This window comes from Eptatretus burgeri, chromosome 1 (genome assembly GCF_056783735.1).
Source record: "Eptatretus burgeri isolate ZD-2024b chromosome 1, Ebu_testis_v1, whole genome shotgun sequence".
Lineage (NCBI taxonomy): Eukaryota > Metazoa > Chordata > Myxini > Myxiniformes > Myxinidae > Eptatretus > Eptatretus burgeri.
Window position 1 is genome coordinate 32,482,668 of NC_140961.1, and position 23,506 is coordinate 32,506,173.

At 48.1% G+C, this 23,506-nt stretch overlaps 1 protein-coding gene across 4 annotated transcripts in view; it reads left to right on the forward strand.

The window, feature by feature from the left end:
- LOC147034176 (uncharacterized) overlaps positions 1-23,506 on the forward strand; it is a 173,792-nt gene that overhangs the window by 11,458 nt on the left and 138,828 nt on the right. For all 4 annotated transcript variants that reach the window (XR_015057431.1, XM_085878189.1, XM_085878179.1 and 1 more), the window contains exon 2: positions 4,549-4,652. Coding sequence is in view for 3 of the 4 variants with exons in the window: in XM_085878189.1 (XP_085734315.1) it covers positions 4,549-4,652 (104 nt within the window). In the remaining variant the exon portion in view is untranslated. The remainder of the gene's footprint in view (positions 1-4,548; positions 4,653-23,506) is intronic.

The window sequence follows — 23,506 nt, forward strand, 5'->3', positions numbered from 1 at the left end:
AGGGTGATCGCCAAAACTGCAACAACTACCGAGGGGTGACGCTGCTCTCAGTGGCGGGCAAGGTCTTTGCTCGGATAATTCTTGATAGGGTTCGCCACCATCTGCTTGAGCACCAGCGTCCAGAGCAGTCAGGCTTTACACCAAAGAGGTCAACGATTGACTGTATCCTTGCACTTCGTGTCCTCACCGAACGCAGACGAGAGTTTCGGCAGGGGCTGCTTGCAGCCTATGTTGATCTCTGTAAAGCGTTCGATTCAGTGAATCGGGATGTCCTCTGGAGGATTCTTGGTCTTCGTGGGGTGCCACCAAAACTGATCGATCTGATGTCTGAACTCTACTCTGGTACTGAGAGTGCTGTGAAGTGTGGTGGTCCCACCTCTGACTTATTTTCAGTTGTTACTGGAGTTCGTCAGGGATGTGTACTTGCCCCCACACTTTTCAGCACTTGTATGGACTGGATTTTAGGGAGGATGTCGGAGAGATCAAGTTGCGGTGCATCGTTTGGGAATATCAAGATCTCGCACCTTGATTTTGCAGACGCCAGTGCAGTCATCTTTGCGGAGACCTTAGACATCCTCTTGGGGGCCCTCGAGGTGCTGAATGAGGAGTCGGAGCCGCTGGGATTACGGGTTTCTTGGGTCAAAACTAAGATCCAGGCTTTGAGTGACATCTTGGATGCTGCTGTCCTGTCTGTGTCTGTTTGTGGTGAGGATGTTGAGGTCGTGGAAGATTCACTTACCTTGGCAGTGATATTCATGTCTCGGCTGGCTGCGAGTCAGAGGTCAATAGACGTCTGGGTCGGACGCCTGGGGAGTCATGGATTCACTGGATCATGGGGTGTGGCGCTGCCATACTTGTGCGGGAGGACGAAAGTCAGTCTTCAGGTCCTTGGTACTTCCAGTCTTGCTCTATGGGTGCGAGACTTGGACTCTGACCAAGGATCTGAGATGGAGACTTTATTCCTTTGGTACCAGGTCTCTTCGGAGAATCCTTGGCTATCGCTGGTCGGATTTTGTATCCAACGAGTGGTTGCTGAGAGAGACTCGGATGAGATTTGTTACCTGCATAGTCCGTGAGCGTCAGTTGCAGCTGTATGGACATGTGGCTCGTTTTCCTGATGCTGATCCTGCTTACCAGATTCTCTCAGCGAGGGAGTCTCATGAGTGGAGGAGGCCAGTGGGCCGACCACGTGCCTCATGGTTGCAGCAGGTTGACCATCATCTCAAGGAGATGGGGATGGGCCTGGCATCTGCCTGGGGGATGGCCAGACGGAGGCCCCTGGAGTACCGGCGGAAAGTGGACGCAGCGACGCGCTGTTCTGGCACATGCTCCCATACCTGACCTGACCCTCGTTTAAAATCACTTTTACCTCACAATCTCCCCAATAACAGCTCCGTCCTCCTTTAAAATCACTTTTACCTCACAATCTCCCCAATAATAGCTCCGTCCTCCTTTAAAATCACTTTTACCTCACAATCTCCCCAATAACAGCTCCATCCTCCTTTTAAATCACTTTTACCTCACAATCTCCCCAATAATAGCTCCATCCTCCTTTAAAATCACTTTTACCTCACAATCTCCCCAATAATAGCTCCATCCTCCTTTAATATCACTTTTACCTCACAATCTCCCCAATAACAACTCCATCCTCCTTTAAAATCACTTTTACCTCACAATCTCCCCAATAATAGCTCCATCCTCCTTTATAATCACTTTTACCTCACAATCTCCCCAAAAACAACTCCATCCTCCTTTTAAATCACTTTTACCTCACAATCTCCCCAATAACAACTCCATCCTCCTTTTACATCACTTTTACCTCACAATCTTCCCAATAACAGCTCCATCCTCCTTTAAAATCACTTTTACCTCACAATCTCCCCAATAACAGCTCAATCCTCCTTTAAAATCACCTTTACCTCACAATCTCCCCAATAACAGCTCCTCCTCCTTTAAAATCACTTTCACCTCACAATCTCCCCAATAACAGCTCCATCTTCCTTTAAAATCACTTTTACCTCACAATCTCCCCAATAATAGCTCCATCTTCCTTTAAAATCACTTTTACCTCACAATCTCCCCAATAATAGCTCCATCCTCCTTTAAAATCACTTTTACCTCACAATCTCCCCAATAACAGCTCCATCTTCCTTTAAAATCACTTTTACCTCACAATCTCCCCAATAATAGCTCCATCCTCCTTTAAAATCACTTTTACCTCACAATCTCCCCAATAACAGCTCCATCCTCCTTTAAAATCACTTTTACCTCACAATCTCCCCAATAACAGCTCCATCCTCCTTTAAAATCACTTTTACCTCACAATCTCCCCAATAATAGCTCCATCCTCCTTTGAAATCACTTTTACCTCACAATCTCCCCAATAACAGCTCCATCCTCCTTTAAAATCACTTTTACCTCACAATCTCCCCAATAACATCTCCATCCTCCTTTAAAATCACTTTTACCTCACAATCTCCCCAATAACAGCTCCGTCCTCCTTTAAAATCACTTTTACCTCACAATCTCCTCAATAATAGCTCCATCCTCCTTTAAAATCACTTTTACCTCACAATCTCCCCAATAACAGCTCCGTCCTCCTTTAAAATCACTTTTACCTCACAATCTCCCCAATAATAGCTCCATCCTCCTTTAAAATCACTTTTACCTCACAATCTCCCCAATAATAGCTCCATCCTCCTTTAAAATCACTTTTACCTCACAATCTCCCCAATAATAGCTCCATCCTCCTTTAAAATCACTTTTACCTCACAATCTCCCCAATAACAACTCCATCCTCCTTTAAAATCACTTTTACCTCACAATCTCCTCAATAATAGCTCCATCCTCCTTTAAAATCACTTTTACCTCACAATCTCCCCAAAAACAACTCCATCCTCCTTTAAAATCACTTTTACCTCACAATCTCCCCAATAATAGCTCCATCCTCCTTTAAAATCACTTTTACCTCACAATCTCCCCAATAACAACTCCATCCTCCTTTTACATCACTTTTACCTCACAATCTTGCCAATAACAGCTCAATCCTCCTTTAAAATCACTTTTACCTCACAATCTCCCCAATAACAGCTCCATCCTCCTTTAAAATCACCTTTACCTCACAATCTCCCCAATAATAGCTCCCTCCCCCTTTAAAATCACTTTTACCTCACAATCTCCCCAATAACAGCTCCATCCTCCTTTAAAATCACTTTTACCTCACAATCTCCCCAATAACAGCTCCATCCTCCTTTAAAATCACTTTTACCTCACAATCTCCCCAATAATAGCTCCATCCTCCTTTAAAATCACTTTTACCTCACAATCTCCTCAATAACAGCTCCATCTTCCTTTAAAATCACTTTTACCTCACAATCTCCCCAATAATAGCTCCGTCCTCCTTTAAAATCACTTTTACCTCACAATCTCCCCAATAACAGCTCCATCCTCCTTTAAAATCACTTTTACCTCACAATCTCCCCAATAACAGCTCCATCCTCCTTTAAAATCACTTTTACCTCACAATCTCCCCAATAACAGCTCCATCCTCCTTTAAAATCACTTTTACCTCACAATCTCCCCAATAATAGCTCCATCCTCCTTTGAAATCACTTTTACCTCACAATCTCCCCAATAACAGCTCCATCCTCCTTTAAAATCACTTTTACCTCACAATCTCCCCAATAACATCTCCATCCTCCTTTAAAATCACTTTTACCTCACAATCTCCCCAATAACAGCTCCGTCCTCCTTTAAAATCACTTTTACCTCACAATCTCCTCAATAATAGCTCCATCCTCCTTTAAAATCACTTTTACCTCACAATCTCCCCAATAACAACTCCATCCTCCTTTAAAATCACTTTTACCTCACAATCTCCCCAATAACAGCTCCGTCCTCCTTTAAAATCACTTTTACCTCACAATCTCCCCAATAATAGCTCCATCCTCCTTTAAAATCACTTTTACCTCACAATCTCCCCAATAACAACTCCATCCTCCTTTAAAATCACTTTTACCTCACAATCTCCCCAATAATAGCTCCATCCTCCTTTAAAATCACTTTTACCTCACAATCTCCCCAATAATAGCTCCATCCTCCTTTAAAATCACTTTTACCTCACAATCTCCCCAATAACAACTCCATCCTCCTTTAAAATCACTTTTACCTCACAATCTCCTCAATAATAGCTCCGTCCTCCTTTAAAATCACTTTTACCTCACAATCTCCTCAATAATAGCTCCATCCTCCTTTAAAATCACTTTTACCTCACAATTACCCCAATAACAGCTCCATCCTCCTTTAAAATCACTTTTACCTCACAATCTCCCCAATAATAGCTCCGCTCATTGAGTACGTGGTTTAATCCGTCGCGCGAGCGTGCTGCACGGGGTCACCGTGCAGGGGTGCTGTATCGTGGAAGGTTTGGCCTCGTCGGGCACGTTGTATCATGTGTGTTATTAAAGTTAATTTCAACCTCACCAAGACTGGTGTTTGGCCTCGGTGCTCTGTTGGGGATTCCCTTTAACCTTTGTGGCGTGGTGGCAGCGTCGGGATACGATTCCACGCACTCTTCACCCCGGAGACAGCGATCGGAAGAGCGTCACTGTTACGAGAGCCATCTTCGAACCCCAATCGCACCTGACAAGAAGGTGAGCGGCCAACCAGCTCACTCTGAAGCTGTGTCATAAACATCGTCTGTACAACGTGCCCGTCATCAAAATGGCCACCACACACCTTGCACCAAAGCAGTGGTCACTTTGCAAGAGTGAAACGGTGAACTCGTTTGAAAATTGGAGACACAATTTTCTTTATTACAGCGCGTGCGCTGTATACAATTGCACCGAGTTTGAAATGTCCCCGGCGTCGTCTACCACGTCCCTGGTGGGTCCGGTGTCCCCTCGTCCCCCCCTCCCCCCACGTGCCTCAAGACAGCCAATGACGGCCGTCCAGTAGATGCAGTGAGTAACCTCAACGGAAATGGCGTCAATTGATGGAAATACCCGAGTATTTCAATGGAAATTTGTGAAACTAATGTGTTATATATGTGAAAACCATTTAATTTATTGCTTGATGGAAAAAAAAACGAAGAAACGCTCCCCTCATGTACGAACGAATGAACGAAAGACGTCATTTCCATCCACCATGGCATTTCGCGCCGAACGCAAAAAGCTAAGTTCTTCTTCTGCCATTATTCTCTTTAATATTAGCCATAAACAAGTGTTTCGTCATGCGTTAGTAGTTGAAATTTACTTACAACAAGAACGAAAAAATAATCTCCTCAGATTCTACAAGAACGAAAAATATAACCGAAAACATCACGTGCAGGACAAGACCAATCGATCTGAAGGAAACGATACTGTAACTGCACTGCTCCTGATTGGTCAAAGTCACCACGTGTGTTGTGTGGGCGGTGTTATGCACGAGGATTCCAGGCTAAGTTCTTCTTATGCCATCATTATCTTTAATATTAGCCATAAACAAGTGTTTCATCATGCATTAGTAGTTGAAATTTACTTACAATCATTCTTTTGCGGCCCCCTGCCACGCTGTATCAAACGATTTCATTCCTTCTGTTTTATATCTAAAGGTGCTTATCACAATAATAACAAGATTTTTACATTTCAAATATTAAGTACGCTTTTTAATTGTTTTTCAACTGAAAAAGCATAAATTGCATATTTTAACATTAGTGTACTCATTTGCTTCACCACACGTGCTGTATTGAAGGATTTCACTTGTATTTTATCACTCGATCTCAACTTTGTGCCCTTCCTCACTGAAGGCGTCACCTGGGAGAAGAAGAGCAGAGCGTTCCCTCTTCGTGGACTTGTGGATGATGGTGAGGATGTCCCCGTTGTGCAGCGTCACACTGCCCAACAGAAGGTCACCATACTGGAACTTATGCTGGGTCAGATTGCAAACTACTGCCCTGTGATATGCCGCAACACCATAGTCCGAAACTCCACCTCTGTAGTCAACATATGGCAATCCATTCGCCAACATTTTGGATTCCAGTCGACAGGCGCACACCTCATTGACTTTGCAGCGATACGCCATAACCCCGAAAAGCGCCATGAAGACTTTATACCAACACCTGATGGCGTTTGTGGAGGATAACTTGCTTCGGCAAGATGGCAGCATCTTCCACCATAACCAGGCGATCATGGAAGATGAGGAATTATCTCCCTCGTTGGAGAACTTTATTGTGCTCACATGGCTTCGCCTTGTCCATAGTGGACTCCCTGGACTCGTCAAACAACACTATGGAACTGAACTCAGGTCCCGCACTTTAGCCTCCATCAAACCAAAGATATCCCAGGCGCTTGACTCACTATTAGATGAGCTCCATGCTGCTGAAGATACAACGTCCTTGCGCACTTCAACGTCTCGACTACAGGTCCCCCGCCCGGCATCGTTCCCATCATCGTCAAAACCTCGTCAAGTCTTTTTGGGGACTCGTTTCAACAACCTTACGAAGTCCTGTCCCCTCTGCAAACAAGTACGCCGCACTGATTACGGTCATTTCCTCAGTGAGTGTCCTTTCCTCCCCGAACGAGATCATCGGTACATCGCCAGAGCACGCCATGTGGCTGACATAACTGAAGAGCAGATGACGAGTCTAGTGACATAACATATGCCCATATGGACAAGGGAGTTAATAACATATGACTATACAGAACCGTCCACTATCTCGCATATCCAGACTCGCCAGTCTCCATATCTAGACACCTTCCACGGCCACCACACAACCCGAGTTACCATCGACAGTGGGGCCACGGGTAACCTGATTCGTGAGACAACTGTAAGGAGGTTTGGAGCCAAGATTCAGAAGAGTACACAGTCTGCTCGTCAGGCTGATGGGTCTTCCCCTCTTCAAGTGGTTGGTGAGACCAGACTGACACTGACTCGCGACGGAAGGGAATTTCAGTTTGAGGACCTGGTTGTCAAAAACCTTGACGTAGAAGTACTAGCAGGAACACCTTTCATGGATTCTAATGACATCTCAATCCGCCCTGCGAAGCATCAAGTTATCCTGGTTGACGGCACCACATACGTTTATGGTTCTCAGGAAGGGAGCCTTAATCGCCATGCAGTACGCCGAGCACATGTCGTACGTGCCCCACCCCACACAACTACTCTGTGGCCCGGTGAGTTCATCGAAATGATCCTTCCATGTGACATGTCGAGTATTGACTCAGCGTTCGCACTCGAACCTCACACGGATGCCCCCAGTACGAGGTCTCTGCGACCCATTGAGTACTGGCCCCCACCGAATGTCATCCGTAGCATCAGCGGGAAGGTTCGGATCCCCAATTTAACTAACGAACCATGAGTTCTCAAACAACATGAGCAATTTTGCCAAATCCGTCCTGTGTACATACCTGAAGAACACCCAGATGACTATACCGAGACCAGCCCCCCCCCCCCAGATTAAAACGCACACTCACTTCACTCTCAGGACACTCTTCGACTGTCACCCTCGACCCTGACAAGATGTTCACTTCTGACACACAATCAAAGTTTTGTGCCCTTCTTGAAGAGTATGATGAAGTGTTTGACTCAGTGTTCCAAGGCTACAATGGTGCTGCAGGCCCCTTTGAGGCTGTTGTTAACATGGGCCCCGTTCAGCCTCCACAACGCAAAGGCCGTCTACCACAGTATGCGCAAGATAAACTGTGTGAACTACAACACAAATTTGATGAACTAGAAAAGCTTGGAGTCTTTGCTCGCCCTGAGGACATGGGGATTACTGTGGAATACCTTAATCCTTCATTCTTGATCAAGATGCCCAGTGGCGGGTTCCGCTTCGTCACAGCCTTTGCTGATGTGGGCCGATACAGCAAGCCCCAACCCTCTCTTATGCCAAACGTAGATTCCATCCTCCGCAAAATTGCTCAGTGGAAGTATCTAATTACTACCGACTTTACGAGTGCCTTCTACCAAATCCCTTTATCTCGCCAGTCCATGAAGTACTGTGGTGTAGCCACACCCTTCCGGGGAATACGTGTGTATACCAGATCCACTATGGGTATGCCTGGATCAGAGACGGCACTCGAAGAACTCATGTGTCACGTCCTTGGTGATCTCTTAGAGAAGGGGACCGTCGCCAAACTCGCTGACGACCTCTATTGCGGTGGTGACACATTGGACGAACTTCTCCAGAACTGGAGAATGGTGTTGCAGGCTCTGCGTAAATATCGACTTCGCCTCTCTGCTACGAAGACAGTTGTATGTCCAAAGAGCACCACCATCTTAGGATGGATCTGGTCTAGCGGAACTATCCAGGCCAGCCCACACCGTGTGGCTACACTCTCTACTTGTTCGGCTCCTGAGAAGGTCAGGGGAATAAGATCCTTTATCGGGGCATATAAGGTTCTTACTCGTGTTATCCCCAACTGCTCCGCTCTCTTATTCCCCTTGGATGATGTTGTGGCTGGATGCCAATCACTGGACAGAGTTGTGTGGACTGATGAGTTACATTCTGCCTTCCACAGAGCCCAAGCTGCTCTTTCGTCAGCTCGTGCAATTACTCTTCCTCGTCCAAGTGATCAGCTATGGATCGTGACAGATGGTTCTGTCAAAAAACACAGCATTGGATCAACTCTGTACATCATGCGCAATGGAAGACCTCACCTTGTGGGTTTTTTCGCTCAAAGTTACGTGGACGCCAACCTACCTGGTTGCCATGTGAAGTGGAGGCCCTTTCCATTGCTGTATCAGTAAAACACTTCAGTCCCTTCATTATCCTATCTAAACATCATGCATCCATCTTCACTGAGAGCAAGCCATGTGTACAAGCGTATGAGAAGCTCTGTCGTGGCGAGTTTTCAGCGAGCCCTCGTCTATCCACATTCCTGTCCACCGTCAGCCGTTATCAAGCGACCATACGGCACCTCACAGGATCCGCCAATGCCCCATCTGATTTTGCCAGCCGCAATGTACCAGACTGTACCGGCACCTCCTGTCAAATTTGTGCATTCATAAGACGCGAGGAGGAGGCCGTAGTCCTGCAGGTGTCAGCCCAAGACATTATTTCCGGCCGAACCAATCTGCCCTTCACCAACAGAACTGCCTGGATAGCAGTTCAGGCAGAGTGCGCAGACTTAAGGCGGACTCATGCCCACCTGATTCAGGGCACCCGCCCATCGAAGAAAACAACCAACATCAAGGATGTCAAACGTTACCTCCAGGTTGCATCACTTTCCAAAGATGGCCTAGTTGTAGTCCGTCGGGACAAGCCCTTGTCCTCGGAATGTGAGTGCATTATTGTCCCACGTCAGGTAGTCAATGGCTTACAAACAGCTTTACACATTCAACTGGATCACCCGAGTCGTCATCAACTCAGTTTTATGATTCACCGCTATTTTTATGCTCTTGACTTGGACAGAGCAATCGATCAGGTAACCTCGAGGTCACCAGTGTGCTGCATTGCTCAACATTCCTCATACCATTACCAAGCAGTCCACTGGAGAACCCCCTGGTGCTGTTGGGGTATCCTTCGCAGCAGATATCCTCAAACGCAATCACCAGCTAGTTCGTATATTGCGAGAATGTTCCACTTCCTACACTACATCGTGCATTGTGGAGAATGAACAACACATCACTCTCCGTGACTTGATCTGCTTATGCATAGAGCTCCGGCCATTGGATGGACCACTTGCTGTCATTCACACCGATCCAGCTCCTGGCTTCACACGTCTGGTCCACGATGAGCTTCTTAAACATCACCGGATGTGCATCGAGATTGGTCGCATTAAAAATCCCAACAAGAATCCCATCGCCGAGAAGGCAGTTCGTGAATGTGAAGACAAACTTCTACGACAGGAGCCGATGGGAGGACCAGTAACTCCACTAACCCTCACACTGGCCACCGCCAGTATGAACTCATGAGTTTGTGCACGGGGACTCTCGGCTCGAGAGATGTGGTGCCAGCAGGATCAGTTCACCAATCAACAAATCTCTTTCTCGGACTTACAAATGATACAAGCCCAACACCATCTTCGTTCCATTAACCACCCCCATAGTGAGAAGTCGAAGGCACCCATGGGGTCAGTCAAGCCCAATGTGTCAGTGGAAGTCGGTGATTTGATCTATTTGTACTCTGATCGTAACAAGTCATGCGCAAGAAACCGTGACCTCGTCTCTGCCATCGATGGACCCTGGTGCAACATACGTAAATTTGTGGGGTCCCAATTGAGGAGTGCAGCTTATCGGGTGAAAAAGTCTGAATGCTACAAAGTCCCAGACTACTGGAAGGATATGCCCCCACTCCCTCCCAATCGGGGATATGGTGTTGCACAACAAACGGAGGACCTATGCCTCCAACCAGCAACAAAACCACCAGACCCCCATTCATCCTCTATGAGCTGTCTTCACCTGCCGACAGTGCTGAATCCTTCCCAATCCCTAGTAGCCAGGTACCGGATCTAGGTTCTGATGCATCCCCGAGGCTTGACACCTGTAGTCCTGGTTACTCCAAAGCCATCGGCGACACCTGTGAGGAACATCCAATGGTGTCCCCAACCGTCTGGACACCAAGACGCTCCAACCGTGTACGATAACAGCCCAAACACTTCAAGGATTTTATTTTGGATGCTTAGAGTCATATTATGGTCACAATGCTTGCAGAAACTGTCATGGGGCAGAATAATCCCCGAGACCGGAGGGCAGTCTACCCGGTGATGGTCTCAGTATATCTGACTGACTGGTACATGATTTATGTGACCTCCTCCAGGTTAAGTGACCATTATCCTTGCTTAACTTTGTGTACTCTGCCTCAGTATTTGAAGTCATGTACTGTCACCTACTTTCTTCATTTATAACACCAAGCATGATAGTAGATAAATGACATCGTAAAAGAAAAAAAGTGGTTACGCCAATCGAGTAGGTGGTTTAATCCGTCGTGCGAGCGTGCTGCACGGGGTCACCGTGCAGGGGTGCTGTATCGTGGAAGGTTTGGCCTAGTCGGGCACGTTGTATCGTGTGTGTTATTAAAGTTGACTTCAACCTCACCAAGACTGGTGTTTGGCCTCGGTGCTCCGTTGGGGATTCCCTTTAACCATTGTGGTGCTCCCTCTCCCTTTACATCACTTTTACCTCACAATCTCCCCAATAACAGCTCTCTACCCCCTAGACCCCCATCCACTCAACTATCGCGTCGGAACGAATCGATGATTTTCCTCACAGGTGAGGGCCACAAAACGTGTCGGATTTGATCGCCATATAATTATTACGTACTCACAGGAGGAGGGTAGCTCGATGGAGACGGTCTCGTTGGAGACGATAGGAGGTTCGAGTCAGCAGCAGTTCTGGGTCGACGTAAGCGTTTTTCGTATTAAATGTACTTTCGATTCCTTCTCTTGTTTTCCAACAATTATTTGTCAATAATAGTTAGATGGCCACTAAGAATAAACTTCAGATTCCTTAGTTGTCATGTTTACGATCCCTGTACAAGAACACCGATGTGTGAAAGGAGTGTCATCAATGATCATCAATGTCATCATGTGTCATCATGTGTCATCAATGATCTCTCGGACTCTCTGGAAAATCCTCTATTTCTCTTTGCCGACGACTCCACCCTCTGCCGTACCATCTGTCATCCCTCAGACCGGCAAGCAGCAGCTTCTTCGCTCAGTGCAGATCTGGATAAAATCACAAACTGGTCCAACATGTGGAACACGTCTTTCAATCCAGACAAATTTCACACTCTCACTATGTCTCTTCGAAAGGACCGTTTACAAAACCCCCCCATCCACTTTCTCAACAATCCTCTGGAAGAAGTCTTTTCTTTCAAGCTTCTAGGTCTCACTATCTGCCATGACCTTTCCTGGGAAAGTCACATTTCCAAACTCGCCTCAAAAGCCAGTCGCCGACTGGGAATCCTCCGTCGTGCTAAGTCCTTCCTCGGCCCTCTTGAGCTCCTGACCACTTACAAAGCTTTTGTCCGTAGCCTGATGGAGTACTGCTCTCCCCTCTGGGCTGGTGCTCCTGCCTCCCACCTTTCTCGGCTTCACGCTGTCGAAACCAGGGCATTTAAGATCATCGGCATCTCCCGCAATGAAGCTGAGTCTTTGGGCCTCTCACTCAATCACCGCAGGTTGGTCGGTGGTCTTTCTGTCTTCTACCGACTCCTCTCCAGCCTTGCCCCCCTGCTCTCTCTGCGATTTGTCCCCACCACTTTTCCACAGGGCGCTCAAGGTCCGCCAACAACCCCCTTCTGGTAAAACTACCAAAATCACGAATCACTGCTCATCTTCACTCTTTCATTCCTCTTTTTTCCCGCCTTTGGAATAAACTTCCTCACTCTATTCTTTCCCATTCTTCCCTCCAGGCTTTCGAAACAGCTGTTCACCACCACCTCTTATCTTCCCCCATCCAAATCCTCGATCTTTTCTACCCCTGATAATCCACCCAAGCCCACTTCCTTCATTTCTCCTGCTTTCCTTCCTGAAAGTCCCTGAAATGTCCATCTTCTCTTCGCCATGTTCCCCGTCCCATCCCCATCCCTCTCCCTTCCACAGTTCACCTAATGTGTCTGTTCCCCACTGTTTTGTCCCTTCCACTCCCGCCTCTCTTGTCTCATGCCTCCTTGCTGTGAGTTGTGTGTTAGCTCTCATACGAGCCTCGACCAAGGTATACAAAAAAAAAAAAAAAAGGAAGCACACGCGCCCATTCACGTGGGACATTAAAATGAGGACCCACCTGTTATGACTCTCCACTCGGCCGAGTAAGATGACAGAGTCAGATGAGGATCCTCGAATTACACGTTTTATTTCCGAAGACCACACGCATGCGGAATGTGACTCAGTGACCCTTCAGTCAGGCTCCCCTGAATCACATTAAGAATATGCTTCAAAACCATCACATATATAATCACACAAAGCAAAACTGGGTGTGGACTAAAAGTGTAAAGGAAAAACTGGGTGTGGACTAAAAGTGTATGCTAAGGGATAAGGAAACAAAGAAATAAAAGAAATAAATGTGGCAGTGGGCTTCTTTCCCCCCTCCCTCGGGCCCGAGGGGAAGTTGAATCGGTCAATTCTCAGATATGCAACCACAGTTTCCAAGCCACCTACACAACTCTCAGATATGCAAGTCTTGCAAACTAATAACTTTCCAAGCTTCCTACACTCCTTCACCAGCACCTGCTGATAACAAAGGCAAAGCTTTGGTGATCACTGAGAATAGGAATGTGTGGGCAGCATACACTGAAGGAACAGTTCCACAGTTCTCTCCAAGGTCGCACTAAGGGCACACCACCACAGAGCAACAGGAAGGGTGATAAGGGCTTAGTTTCCAAGAAACAGGAACAGCTGGACGCTGTCCAAAAACAGTGGGGTGCATGGAACATTGGTAGCCTGAAACATTTAAAGCAACATTTTAAAGCAAGGTTTGAATAATGCACAGTTACAAGCAAGGTTAGAATCCTGACAGCTGGTTAACACAGCTAATGGTCCAAAATATGACCACCTAACATATCATCATAACAGTTTCCCTCCTTGGTCATATTTTGACCATTCCCAGCCACACCTGATACTCACCGACCGAGTGGACCCCTATTTGGTTCCTGTAGCAGCTACCCCTAGGCCCCCGCGCCTGCCAAACGGGATTTACGAATGCCGTGGATAGCCATCAACATTCTCCAAATGAGAAGTCCCCCACTGCCGGTGGTTCAGGTTAGCTTCTGTTACCATTGTCTTCCCCCTTTTGTCCTACCCACTGCCACATGCCTCCCGTTTAAGTTGCAGTGTATGAATTCAATGCTAAGTCCACACCATATTAACATGTAATACTGTTCTATGTTAGCAGCAGTGGTAATACTATTGTTTAAACAATTATACATAAGCAAGTAGCAAAAGTAGTACTCAAGGCACGGGTGTAAGCTCGTCCAGCGCAGGAGTCACATCTTGCACTGGAAGGCAAAACAACACGCACTCTCTCCTGGGTTAGTTATCTGCTTCAACAAAGAGGAATGGTTGTAAACCTTGGCCTAGGTTCACGTGTATGACGTCCCCCTGAAGGCCCTGGTCGTCCCCCTCCCCCTCACTGGCCAAGTCGTCCTCAACAGAGAGTTCGCTGTTAATTATTATAATGGCCTGGGTGAGGGGTGACGCTGCGCAGCACTTCTTCAAACAAATGGTAATGAGAAGTTTGATTAGAAACACCCCAAAAATTACCACCACAATGATTAAAAGTACTGACCCTATTAGTCGCAACAACCAACCTCCCCAGCCCTGGAAGATCGACTTCCACCATGCATAACCTTCCTCACGTTCCACTCGATTGCTTGTGAGAACTTCCACCACCTTTTTAATTTGGGCCACCGCACGATTAGTTATGTCCTTTGGGTCCGGGATCCAGACGCAACATTCTCCTTCAATCATCCCGCATACCCCTCCTTGCTCTGCTAGAAGCATGTCGAAAGCTACTCTGTTCTGCATTACCATAGCGCGCATTGATACCAACATCTCTGTTAATTCTGTATAGTAAGCCATAGTTACATTACCTAAATATTCCAAAACTTGTGAAAGCTCATCTAACCTAATGCTATTAATAGTAGTACCGGCATGTGGCATGAAAAAGCCAAGAGCCTTCTCCCACCAGGTGCCTTTGATCACCCCTAAGCGCTCTGATACACCGGCCCATCCCTCTGGATCCCCTGTCTCTGATGCGCTGCGTCTATGCCGTGGTGGTGCAGGGGTAGGGTAAAAAGTGGTCTTAATCCTGCTGTCCGGAAATACTGAAGCTAAATAACAACTCCCTTCCCACCCTTTCGGTAGGTAGGGGTAAGCCTTGTCCCCGCAGACCAAGTGAATGCCTTTTGGCGGGATCATCCCGTTGTCATGGTGTAAGGCTGCTTTTATTGTGAATGTTACTTGCTCCTCTACCTGGGTGTCCGGGTTAACAGCGATGACTTCCTGGTCAGTTGATTTCGGGAGGGGAAGTTGAATCTCACATTCTGACTTTCCCATTCTGTTTGCTCCCTGTCCTGTAAAACAGACCGCTCCCCTGATGTTTTCTACCCATAGGGGAGATGGTACCACCATTACATTCTTCCCTGCATAGACCCGTTGTGTATAACCACGGGCTGAGGTCTTAGCTTCGAGCCCTTCTACTGGTCCGGTTACATGATTGAAGATGGTTAATGGTAGTACGAAAAGAGGAAGTCCGGTCACGAGGCCAGATGGTGGTTTAAGGCACACCCAGCACTCACTCCAGTTCTCAATGTTTGCTATCTCTGTGGTTAGGGCTACAAAGGTATTCGGGGGCCTTGTTGGTGGCCCCTTTCTTTGTACAGTGAAGTGTATCCAACTACTCCGTGCTGTATGGTTGCTCCATAGAACGCGGCAAAAGTATTCCATCTGGGTGTCATCTGGTACTTGTGGAATTCTAGTTATCAGACTCGCGTGCTGGCCCCATTCATATCCTTGTCTGGTGGAGGACCCCTTCTTTACTTGTCTCGCCACTGTGAGATCCTGGCCTGCTAGTAAATGGTACCATAGGATGGCTGTAAGGCCCTTGTGTCGTTCTACCAAGTCACTAGATCCATCCGCCAGAATGCAGGGTATCTCTATGAGTTGTTGAGGTTGTATCAGTATTACATTATGCCGTGTGCGTGGAACCATTGATGAGAAAGGTTGGGTGCTGTTAACCGAAAATACTCTAACTGTGTCTAACTCCTTGTTATGGGTTGTCCCAAAATTTGCATATTTGCTTGCTGTCACCTCTCTCGGTACTTCTCTCCTGCTTCACTGTAAAGAAGTTGCTAACTCACTCCCGTTTCCCCTTTCGTGGTCAAGGTGTAGGAGGCGTGTATGGTTCTCGGGGTCTAAGGCTGTCGGTTTGCTGCCTAGTGACAGGCCGCCCTCGCACAGGAGCAGCGCTAGCACCAGGAGTTGCATGTTGTGTCGTCAAAGGTCCTGTCGCTGTTTCCTGTATTACAATGTTGTTGTCGCTTAAACCTGCCTGTTCCACGTTTGGCAGGGTGTCCGGCCCAGGTTCCGGCTCCACGTCTGGCGGAGCGTTTGGTTCTAGCGCTGGTCTTTCAGGATCCCTGTTGTCTACGTTTTCAGGTCCCGGGTCCGGCGGGGCGCCTGGCTCTGCCTGCAGTGGGTCTCCCTGTACTATCTCACCCTGTCCTGCTGGGCCAGCCCCGTCTCGGTTTGGTGGTGGAGGGGGTCTCTGTAGAGATATCACGTCTTCCCCCTCGTCGTCGTCTTCACTATCCCGGTAAAAGACTGAATCGGACACAGCCGGAACCTCTGCTGAGGTTACCTCCTCCGGTTCCCTAGTTTCAGCGGCTTCCTTGGGTGCTCGTTTACAGTGTGAGTGGTGTATCCATGCACTCTTACCCCTCACTTTGACGGCCGAGAGCGTGGTCAAAAGTACAGTGTAGGGCCCGGTCCACTTGGGTTGCAGGGCGTCTTTCCGCAGGAACTCTTTCACCCAAACTCGTTCAGCTGGTTGGAAATCATGTAACGGGTCTCCAGCAGGTATCGGCAATGCTTCCTGTACCTGTGAGTGAAAAGCCCTAATGGTAGCAGTGAGTGTTCTGCAATAGTTCATCATTCCGTCAGTCATACATGCCAAATCCCAATCTCCCATATCTGGCGGAGCCGAGACCGGTAACTGTATAGGACGTCCTGTTATTATTTCGTGGGGCGAGAGCCCCCTTGTGGCATTATTTGTTGCCCGCATTTTCATGAGCGCTATCGGCAGCACGTCTGGCCAGGGCATTGACTGGCCCTCGCAGAGTTTGGAAAGCGTCTGCTTTAGGGTTTGGTTCTCTCTTTCTACTGCCCCTGCTGACTGGGGGTGGTACGGACAATGCAGTTTCTGGTTGATACCCAAGCCTTCGGCTACTTTTCCCATTACTTTTGCCGTAAAAGACCCTCCTTGGTCCGAGGATAGTCGTGTTGGAATCCCAAATCGCGGAATTACTTCCTGTAAAAGTAGTTTGGCCACTGTATCAGCTTCCTGATTGGTCGTGGCAAAGGCCTCTACCCACTTAGAAAACATATCCACAATTACCAGCACATATTGGTGATGTTTGTATGCCGGCATTTTTATAAAATCCATCTGAAGGTGTTGAAACGGTCCGGACGGGGGTGGGTGTGCTCCCCGTTTCTTGGCGGCATACTTCCTGTTATGTCTACCACAGGTCGCACAATTGCTAACCACGTCTGTTGCTGCTGTTGTTACACCTGGGGCATTCCAGGTTTGACGAATAATTTCCGCCACCCCTTTTATTCCCATATGGCCCTGCGCATGTGCAGTGAGGGCGAGCCATGGTAGCAATATCCGGGGTACAAATGGTCTATTTCGCTCATCCACCCATACTCCATGTATGTTTTGCTTTGCACCCTCCTTCACCCTCCATGATTCCTGTTCTTCCATGGTTGCGGAGACCTGCAGGTCCTTCAGCTGTTCTTGCGTTTGTGGACCGTCTACCATTTGCTCCACGTAAAGTTCGGTCGTTGGTTGTGGGTTCGCCTCCTCCTCATCGAGCACTGCTTTTGCCGCTAAATCTGCTCTTTCATTGCCTTTTGACACTTCATCTGTCCCTCCTGTGTGAGCTTTGCATTTAATCACTGCAATCTGTTGCGGCTCTTGTGCTGCTCGTATCAGTCGTTTGATCAGGTCCCCGTGTCGGATAACCTTCCCTGAGGACGTCTTAAAGTCACGCAGGGCCCAAATGGCAGCGGAGTCATGTAAGATGCCCCAGGCATACCTAGAATCTGTGTATATGTTCAATGTCTTACCCGCACCCAGCTCACACCCGCATATCAATGCTTCCAGCTCAGCTTGTTGGGCTGAAAATCCCTTTGGTAACAATTGTTTCCTCAAGGTGGCGCTTGCGGTGCATACTGCAAAGCTAGCGATGGTTTTTCCCCATCGGTTCTTCCTCGCCGCTCCATCCACGAACAGTTCCAATTCTGCATTCTCGATCGGGGCTTCCTGTAGGTCACGCCTAGCCTTTGTCTCTTCCACCAGCACTCGTTCACACACATGTGCCTCTCCCTCATCGCCCGCTGGCATTAGGGAGGCTGGGTTCAGTGGCGAACATCTTTCGATCGTTATATTAGTTGCCTGCAACAGCACCAAATCATGTTGAACTGCTCGTGCCGCTGATATATGTTGTGTCTTATTTTGCCGTATCAGCGCCGCCACATCATGCGGTACCTTCACGGTCAGCGGAGAACCCAAAACCAGCGTCGCTGTTGCGGTTACTGCGTATTGCGTTGCTGCTACTGCCCGTAAGCACCCAGGATAGGCGGCGGCGACCGAGTCCAAATGACTACTGTAGTACGCAATCGGCCTATTCTTTCCTCTGTGTTCTTGCGTCAGCACCGCTTGGGCGAACCCTCCTCTTTCATGGACGAATAGGGTGAAGGGAAGATCATAGTTCGGTAGCCCCAATGCTGGTGCTTTTGACAAGGCCTGTTTCAATGTTTCAAAGTCTTTGTTCGCACCATTCGTCCAGGAGATCTTATCCCCCTCTGCCTCCTTTACCATGTCGTACAGTGATCGCGCCCTAACTGCATAATCAGGGATCCACTGCCGGCAGTACCCCGTCATTCCGAGGAACCGCCGCAATTGTCGCAATGTAGTGGGTTTTGGGTGCTCTAGGATTGTCTCCACCCGTTCAGCTCCGAGGCTCCTCTGCCCCTGTTCCAGTATATGTCCCAAATACGTCACCCTTGGCTGCGAAAACTGTAATTTGTCTTTGCTGACTTTGTGGCCCTTTCGGGCGAGAGCTGTTAGCAGCGCTACAGTGTCCGTTTCACATTTCGTTTGATTGTCCGAGCATACCAACAGGTCGTCCACATATTGTATCATGACTGATCCTTCCGGGAGCTCTATGTCCTCCAGGTCCTCCTTCAGAGCCTGCGAGAACAGCGTTGGACTATCGCAGAACCCCTGCGGAAGTACAGTCCAGGTGTATTGTTGTCCGTCGTAGCTGAAGGCAAACAAGTGTTGCGACTCTTTGGCTAGCGGTATGCTAAAGAACGCTGAGCACAAGTCTACCACGGAAAAATGCGTCGCAGTGGACGGCACCCCTGACAGTATCGTAACCGGGTGTGGCACCACGGGAAAGGACGCTTTCACACACTTATTCACTGCTCGTAGATCCTGTACAAACCTCCATTTGTTTCCTCCGGGCTTCTCCACCGGCAGGATTGGTGTGTTACATTGGCTCTTAGTAGGTATTATCACCCCTTGGTCGCGTAATGATGCTATCACTGGAGCGATCCCTTCTATTGCCTCTTTGCGCAACGGGTATTGAGCCACTCGAGGCAGGGGTACCCCCTCCTTTATCTGGATAGACACGGGCGTTGCGGCTAGCACTCTGCCCACGTCATTCGGATGTCGTGTCCATAATTCAACAGGTACTTCCTGTAGTCTTTCCTCCGTTCTTGTTTCCCTGTTGGTCTGGCGGCGTGGCCTTTCGCTGTTCATCTCATGCCTTTCTAACATACATGACAAAATCTGATCAGGTAAGCATACCTTCCATCCATCCCCCTGTCGACTGGCCTGTAAAGTGCTCTGGGTTTCACTATCCCTCCCTGGTGGTTCCGAGGCACATCTCAACCTGGTCAACATTCTTCCCAGTTCTTCGGCACTATGACCTTTACCGACCGCCATTGAGACGTGCGAGGTAAGTCCTTCTCTGTGCTTCATTAGCTCACGTTCCTTGTTAGTTAGCTCCACCTCCATTGCCGCTCCCTCTTTTCCGATCCACAAAGTGGTTGTCATTAAAGTGCGTGTGGTAGCGTACTCTTCATGTACTCTGTCCGAGTAATCAAAATCCTGCCCTGTTTCGTCATAATAGACCGTACAGTGTAAAGGCAGTTCCACTTCTTTCAATTCAATGTCGTTGCCACGCAACCATTCCTCTACGTCCCGCAATCTTTTCGCACTTTCCCAATCCCGAGTCAGTTTATCTCTCCCCTCTTGTGACACAACCCGCAACCAATAGACTACCGGTCCGAGTTCGGTCATCATGAGGGTCATTACTTCCTCTTGCAATGCCAGCGGAGCATCTATGAAAACTCCGTCTTGCTTGCATGTTATGGTACATCCCATTCTGCACAACAAATCTCTTCCTAACAAATTCATCGGGGTGTGTTTGGCTACCAAAAATGCATGTTCTCCCCGCAGGGGACCTACTTCAATTCGTAATTTGTCCGAAATCGAGATATCCTCTCTCTGTCCCGAAACCCCCACCACACTCACTGACTCACCTGAGAGTGGCAGGTTCTTTATCTCTCCTTGTTTTAGTGTTGACCGGGTGGCCCCTGTATCTACCAGGAATGTTGCTTGTCTCCCCTCTACGTTTAAGGTCGTGGTCAATTCCCTTACATTCCGCGTTTCCCTTTGCGGAGCCACCACGGTGTCCTCATGTCAATAGTTTCTTCCTGCTGTCTCCCTTCTCCTCTCATACTCTCTAGGGGGCGCCGTTGGTCTCTCTTGCTGTTGTGGTGGCCGCGAGCCCCAGCCTCGTTGTTTAGGCGGTGCCGGGCAGTCCCGAAACCAGTGCCCGGATTGACCGCAGTTAAAGCATTCTCCCTGTTTTTGCGGCTCCTTCTCTCGGTTCCAAGGTCTCCGCTGGTCCCGTTCGGCTTCATACCGGGGTTCCCAATCTGGATTTTCCCAGCGAGGCCTGCTTTCCCTCTCTTCGTATTTACGGCTTTTCAATTCGAGATTTCTTGCAACTAGAGCTTTGGTATCTTTCTTTCCTCTCCGTTCCTCTTCTCTTAGAGTCTGCCAAGCCTGTCTTGCCCTTTCAAACACGGCATCTACATCAGCCGTTTTCCACCCTGGCATGTCCGCTTTCACCTCTCGCCTTACTTCGTCACACAGTCCATCTACGAACATAGTGTTCAGGAAATGGAGGGGCGTCTGTGCGATGTTAATAAATCCTGAGTGCAGTTCGATCTGCTCATACAGTCGTGCCTTGTACTCCCCAGGTGATTCCTTGGGATTCTGTGTGACATCCTGTATTGCCTGCCAATCCATTACCCTTGGGGCCATCTCTGCCGCAAGTTCTTCCATCAGGGTTTGTACTCTTCCCCTGTACAGTGCCTGTGCCTCCCGGTCGGCTCCCTCTGGGTAATGTTGGTTTAAGGTGGTATCTGTTTCTCCTTCCATTTTTACACTCCAGGCTGCCGCACGCCGGCTCCAAACCGCACTGGGCAGGACAGCAGTGCAGATAAACCCTATGTCTGTCCTGGTTGCCCCCTGCATTTTTATCTGGTCGTGTAATATCTGAATGGCCCTTCTTGGGTTTTTCTTTATACATTCTTCCATGCTAGCTTTTACTCCCCTAATGTCTTGTGGGGTCCATGATCTCCAAACCCAATCTCCCCCTGCTGCTTGTATCATGGGGAACTGGTGAATGTCGGTCCCTCCTTTTACTCTGTCCCCTTCCAAGACAGGGTAAATTCCTTTTGTTGTCCCAAGTCGGGTTGACGTCTTTCGGTTCACGTCGTCGTTGATTTCTGCTATCTGTGCTAACGCCTGCTTCAACTTCTCCTGTCTCTCCTCACTCTGTATCTTGACCTCCGTCAGCTGCGCTAACACTTGGTCTAGTTCCCTCTGTTTGTCCTCTCCCTGTGTCTTAACTTCCGTTAGCTGGTCTAGCGCCTGTTTTAGTCTCCCTTGTCGTTCCTCGTCTTGTATTTTCCGTTGGTTCACAGTCCCTTCTAGTCCGAGTCGCCTATGCTCTGTCTCGACTTGCGACTCCATTAGCCACGCGGCCAATGCTTTCCAGTGTGGTCCACTTTGTTTCAGGCCTCCTGCTTTGCCCTCTATCAGCGCATTACTCACTGTGTTTAATATCTTTGGATCTAAGGATCCAGTCAGCGGAAAGGGATCTTTTCTTCCCGCGGTCCACTTCACCCAGTCCTGTATTCCCTTTACGTTATCGATTCCATATTTGTCACTGATAACTTTCAATGTTGTTCCTTTTGGTATCTTCTCGTTCTTTGAAGATTTATTCCCCATTCTTTTGTTCTTATCTTATCAACCGCCTAATAGCTGTAAATCGTTTCTCCTTTTACACCGGGACCGAGGTCCCTTTCAATCAGCCACCTAATAGCTGTAAATCGTTTCTCCTTTTACTCCGGGACTGAGGTCCCTTTCGACCCGCCGCCTAATAGCCTCAAACCCAATGAAGGCCTCTAACCTTCCCTCTCTTGGTACAGGATTCCAACCTGTTTCCTCCTTATTTCACACGGATACCTTTATCCTCGACCCTTACCGGCTCTACAAACACTGCCTGACAGCCCTTCCCCTTTGTGCTCTTCAGACAAACCGCATTCGAATCACCTCATATGTGTTTACCGTTACAGTTCTTGATTCGAGCAGATCCTGGAGCTGCGTCCGGCAGGGCGCAACCCACCAAGTGTACAGCGCTCGCCTAACTGGGGCTCCCTATTTTAGGTGCCCTACGTGCGATCGCCACGTACTCTTTAGCTGATCCCTTGCGATCGCTGTACACCAAGTGGAGTCCCACCGTCCACACCGCCAGCATCAGTCGAATCCCATCCTCGTCGCCAATTGTTATGACTCTCCACTCGGCCGAGTAAGATGACAGAGTCAGATGAGGATCCTCGAATTACACGTTTTATTTCCGAAGACCACACGCATGCGGAATGTGACTCAGTGACCCTTCAGTCAGGCTCCCCTGAATCACATTAAGAATATGCTTCAAAACCATCACATATATAATCACACAAAGCAAAACTGGGTGTGGACTAAAAGTGTAAAGGAAAAACTGGGTGTGGACTAAAAGTGTATGCTAAGGGATAAGGAAACAAAGAAATAAAAGAAATAAATGTGGCAGTGGGCTTCTTTCCCCCCTCCCTCGGGCCCGAGGGGAAGTTGAATCGGTCAATTCTCAGATATGCAACCACAGTTTCCAAGCCACCTACACAACTCTCAGATATGCAAGTCTTGCAAACTAATAACTTTCCAAGCTTCCTACACTCCTTCACCAGCACCTGCTGATAACAAAGGCAAAGCTTTGGTGATCACTGAGAATAGGAATGTGTGGGCAGCATACACTGAAGGAACAGTTCCACAGTTCTCTCCAAGGTCGCACTAAGGGCACACCACCACAGAGCAACAGGAAGGGTGATAAGGGCTTAGTTTCCAAGAAACAGGAACAGCTGGACGCTGTCCAAAAACAGTGGGGTGCATGGAACATTGGTAGCCTGAAACATTTAAAGCAACATTTTTAAAGCAAGGTTTGAATAATGCACAGTTACAAGCAAGGTTAGAATCCTGACAGCTGGTTAACACAGCTAATGGTCCAAAATATGACCACCTAACATATCATCATAACAGTGTTAGCTCTCATACGAGCCTCGACCAAGGTATACAAAAAAAAAAAAAAAAAAGGAAGCACACGCGCCCATTCACGTGGGACATTAAAATGAGGACCCACCGACCCACCGATCATCCGTCCATGTCCTTTCGTGAACTTGATATTTCAAAA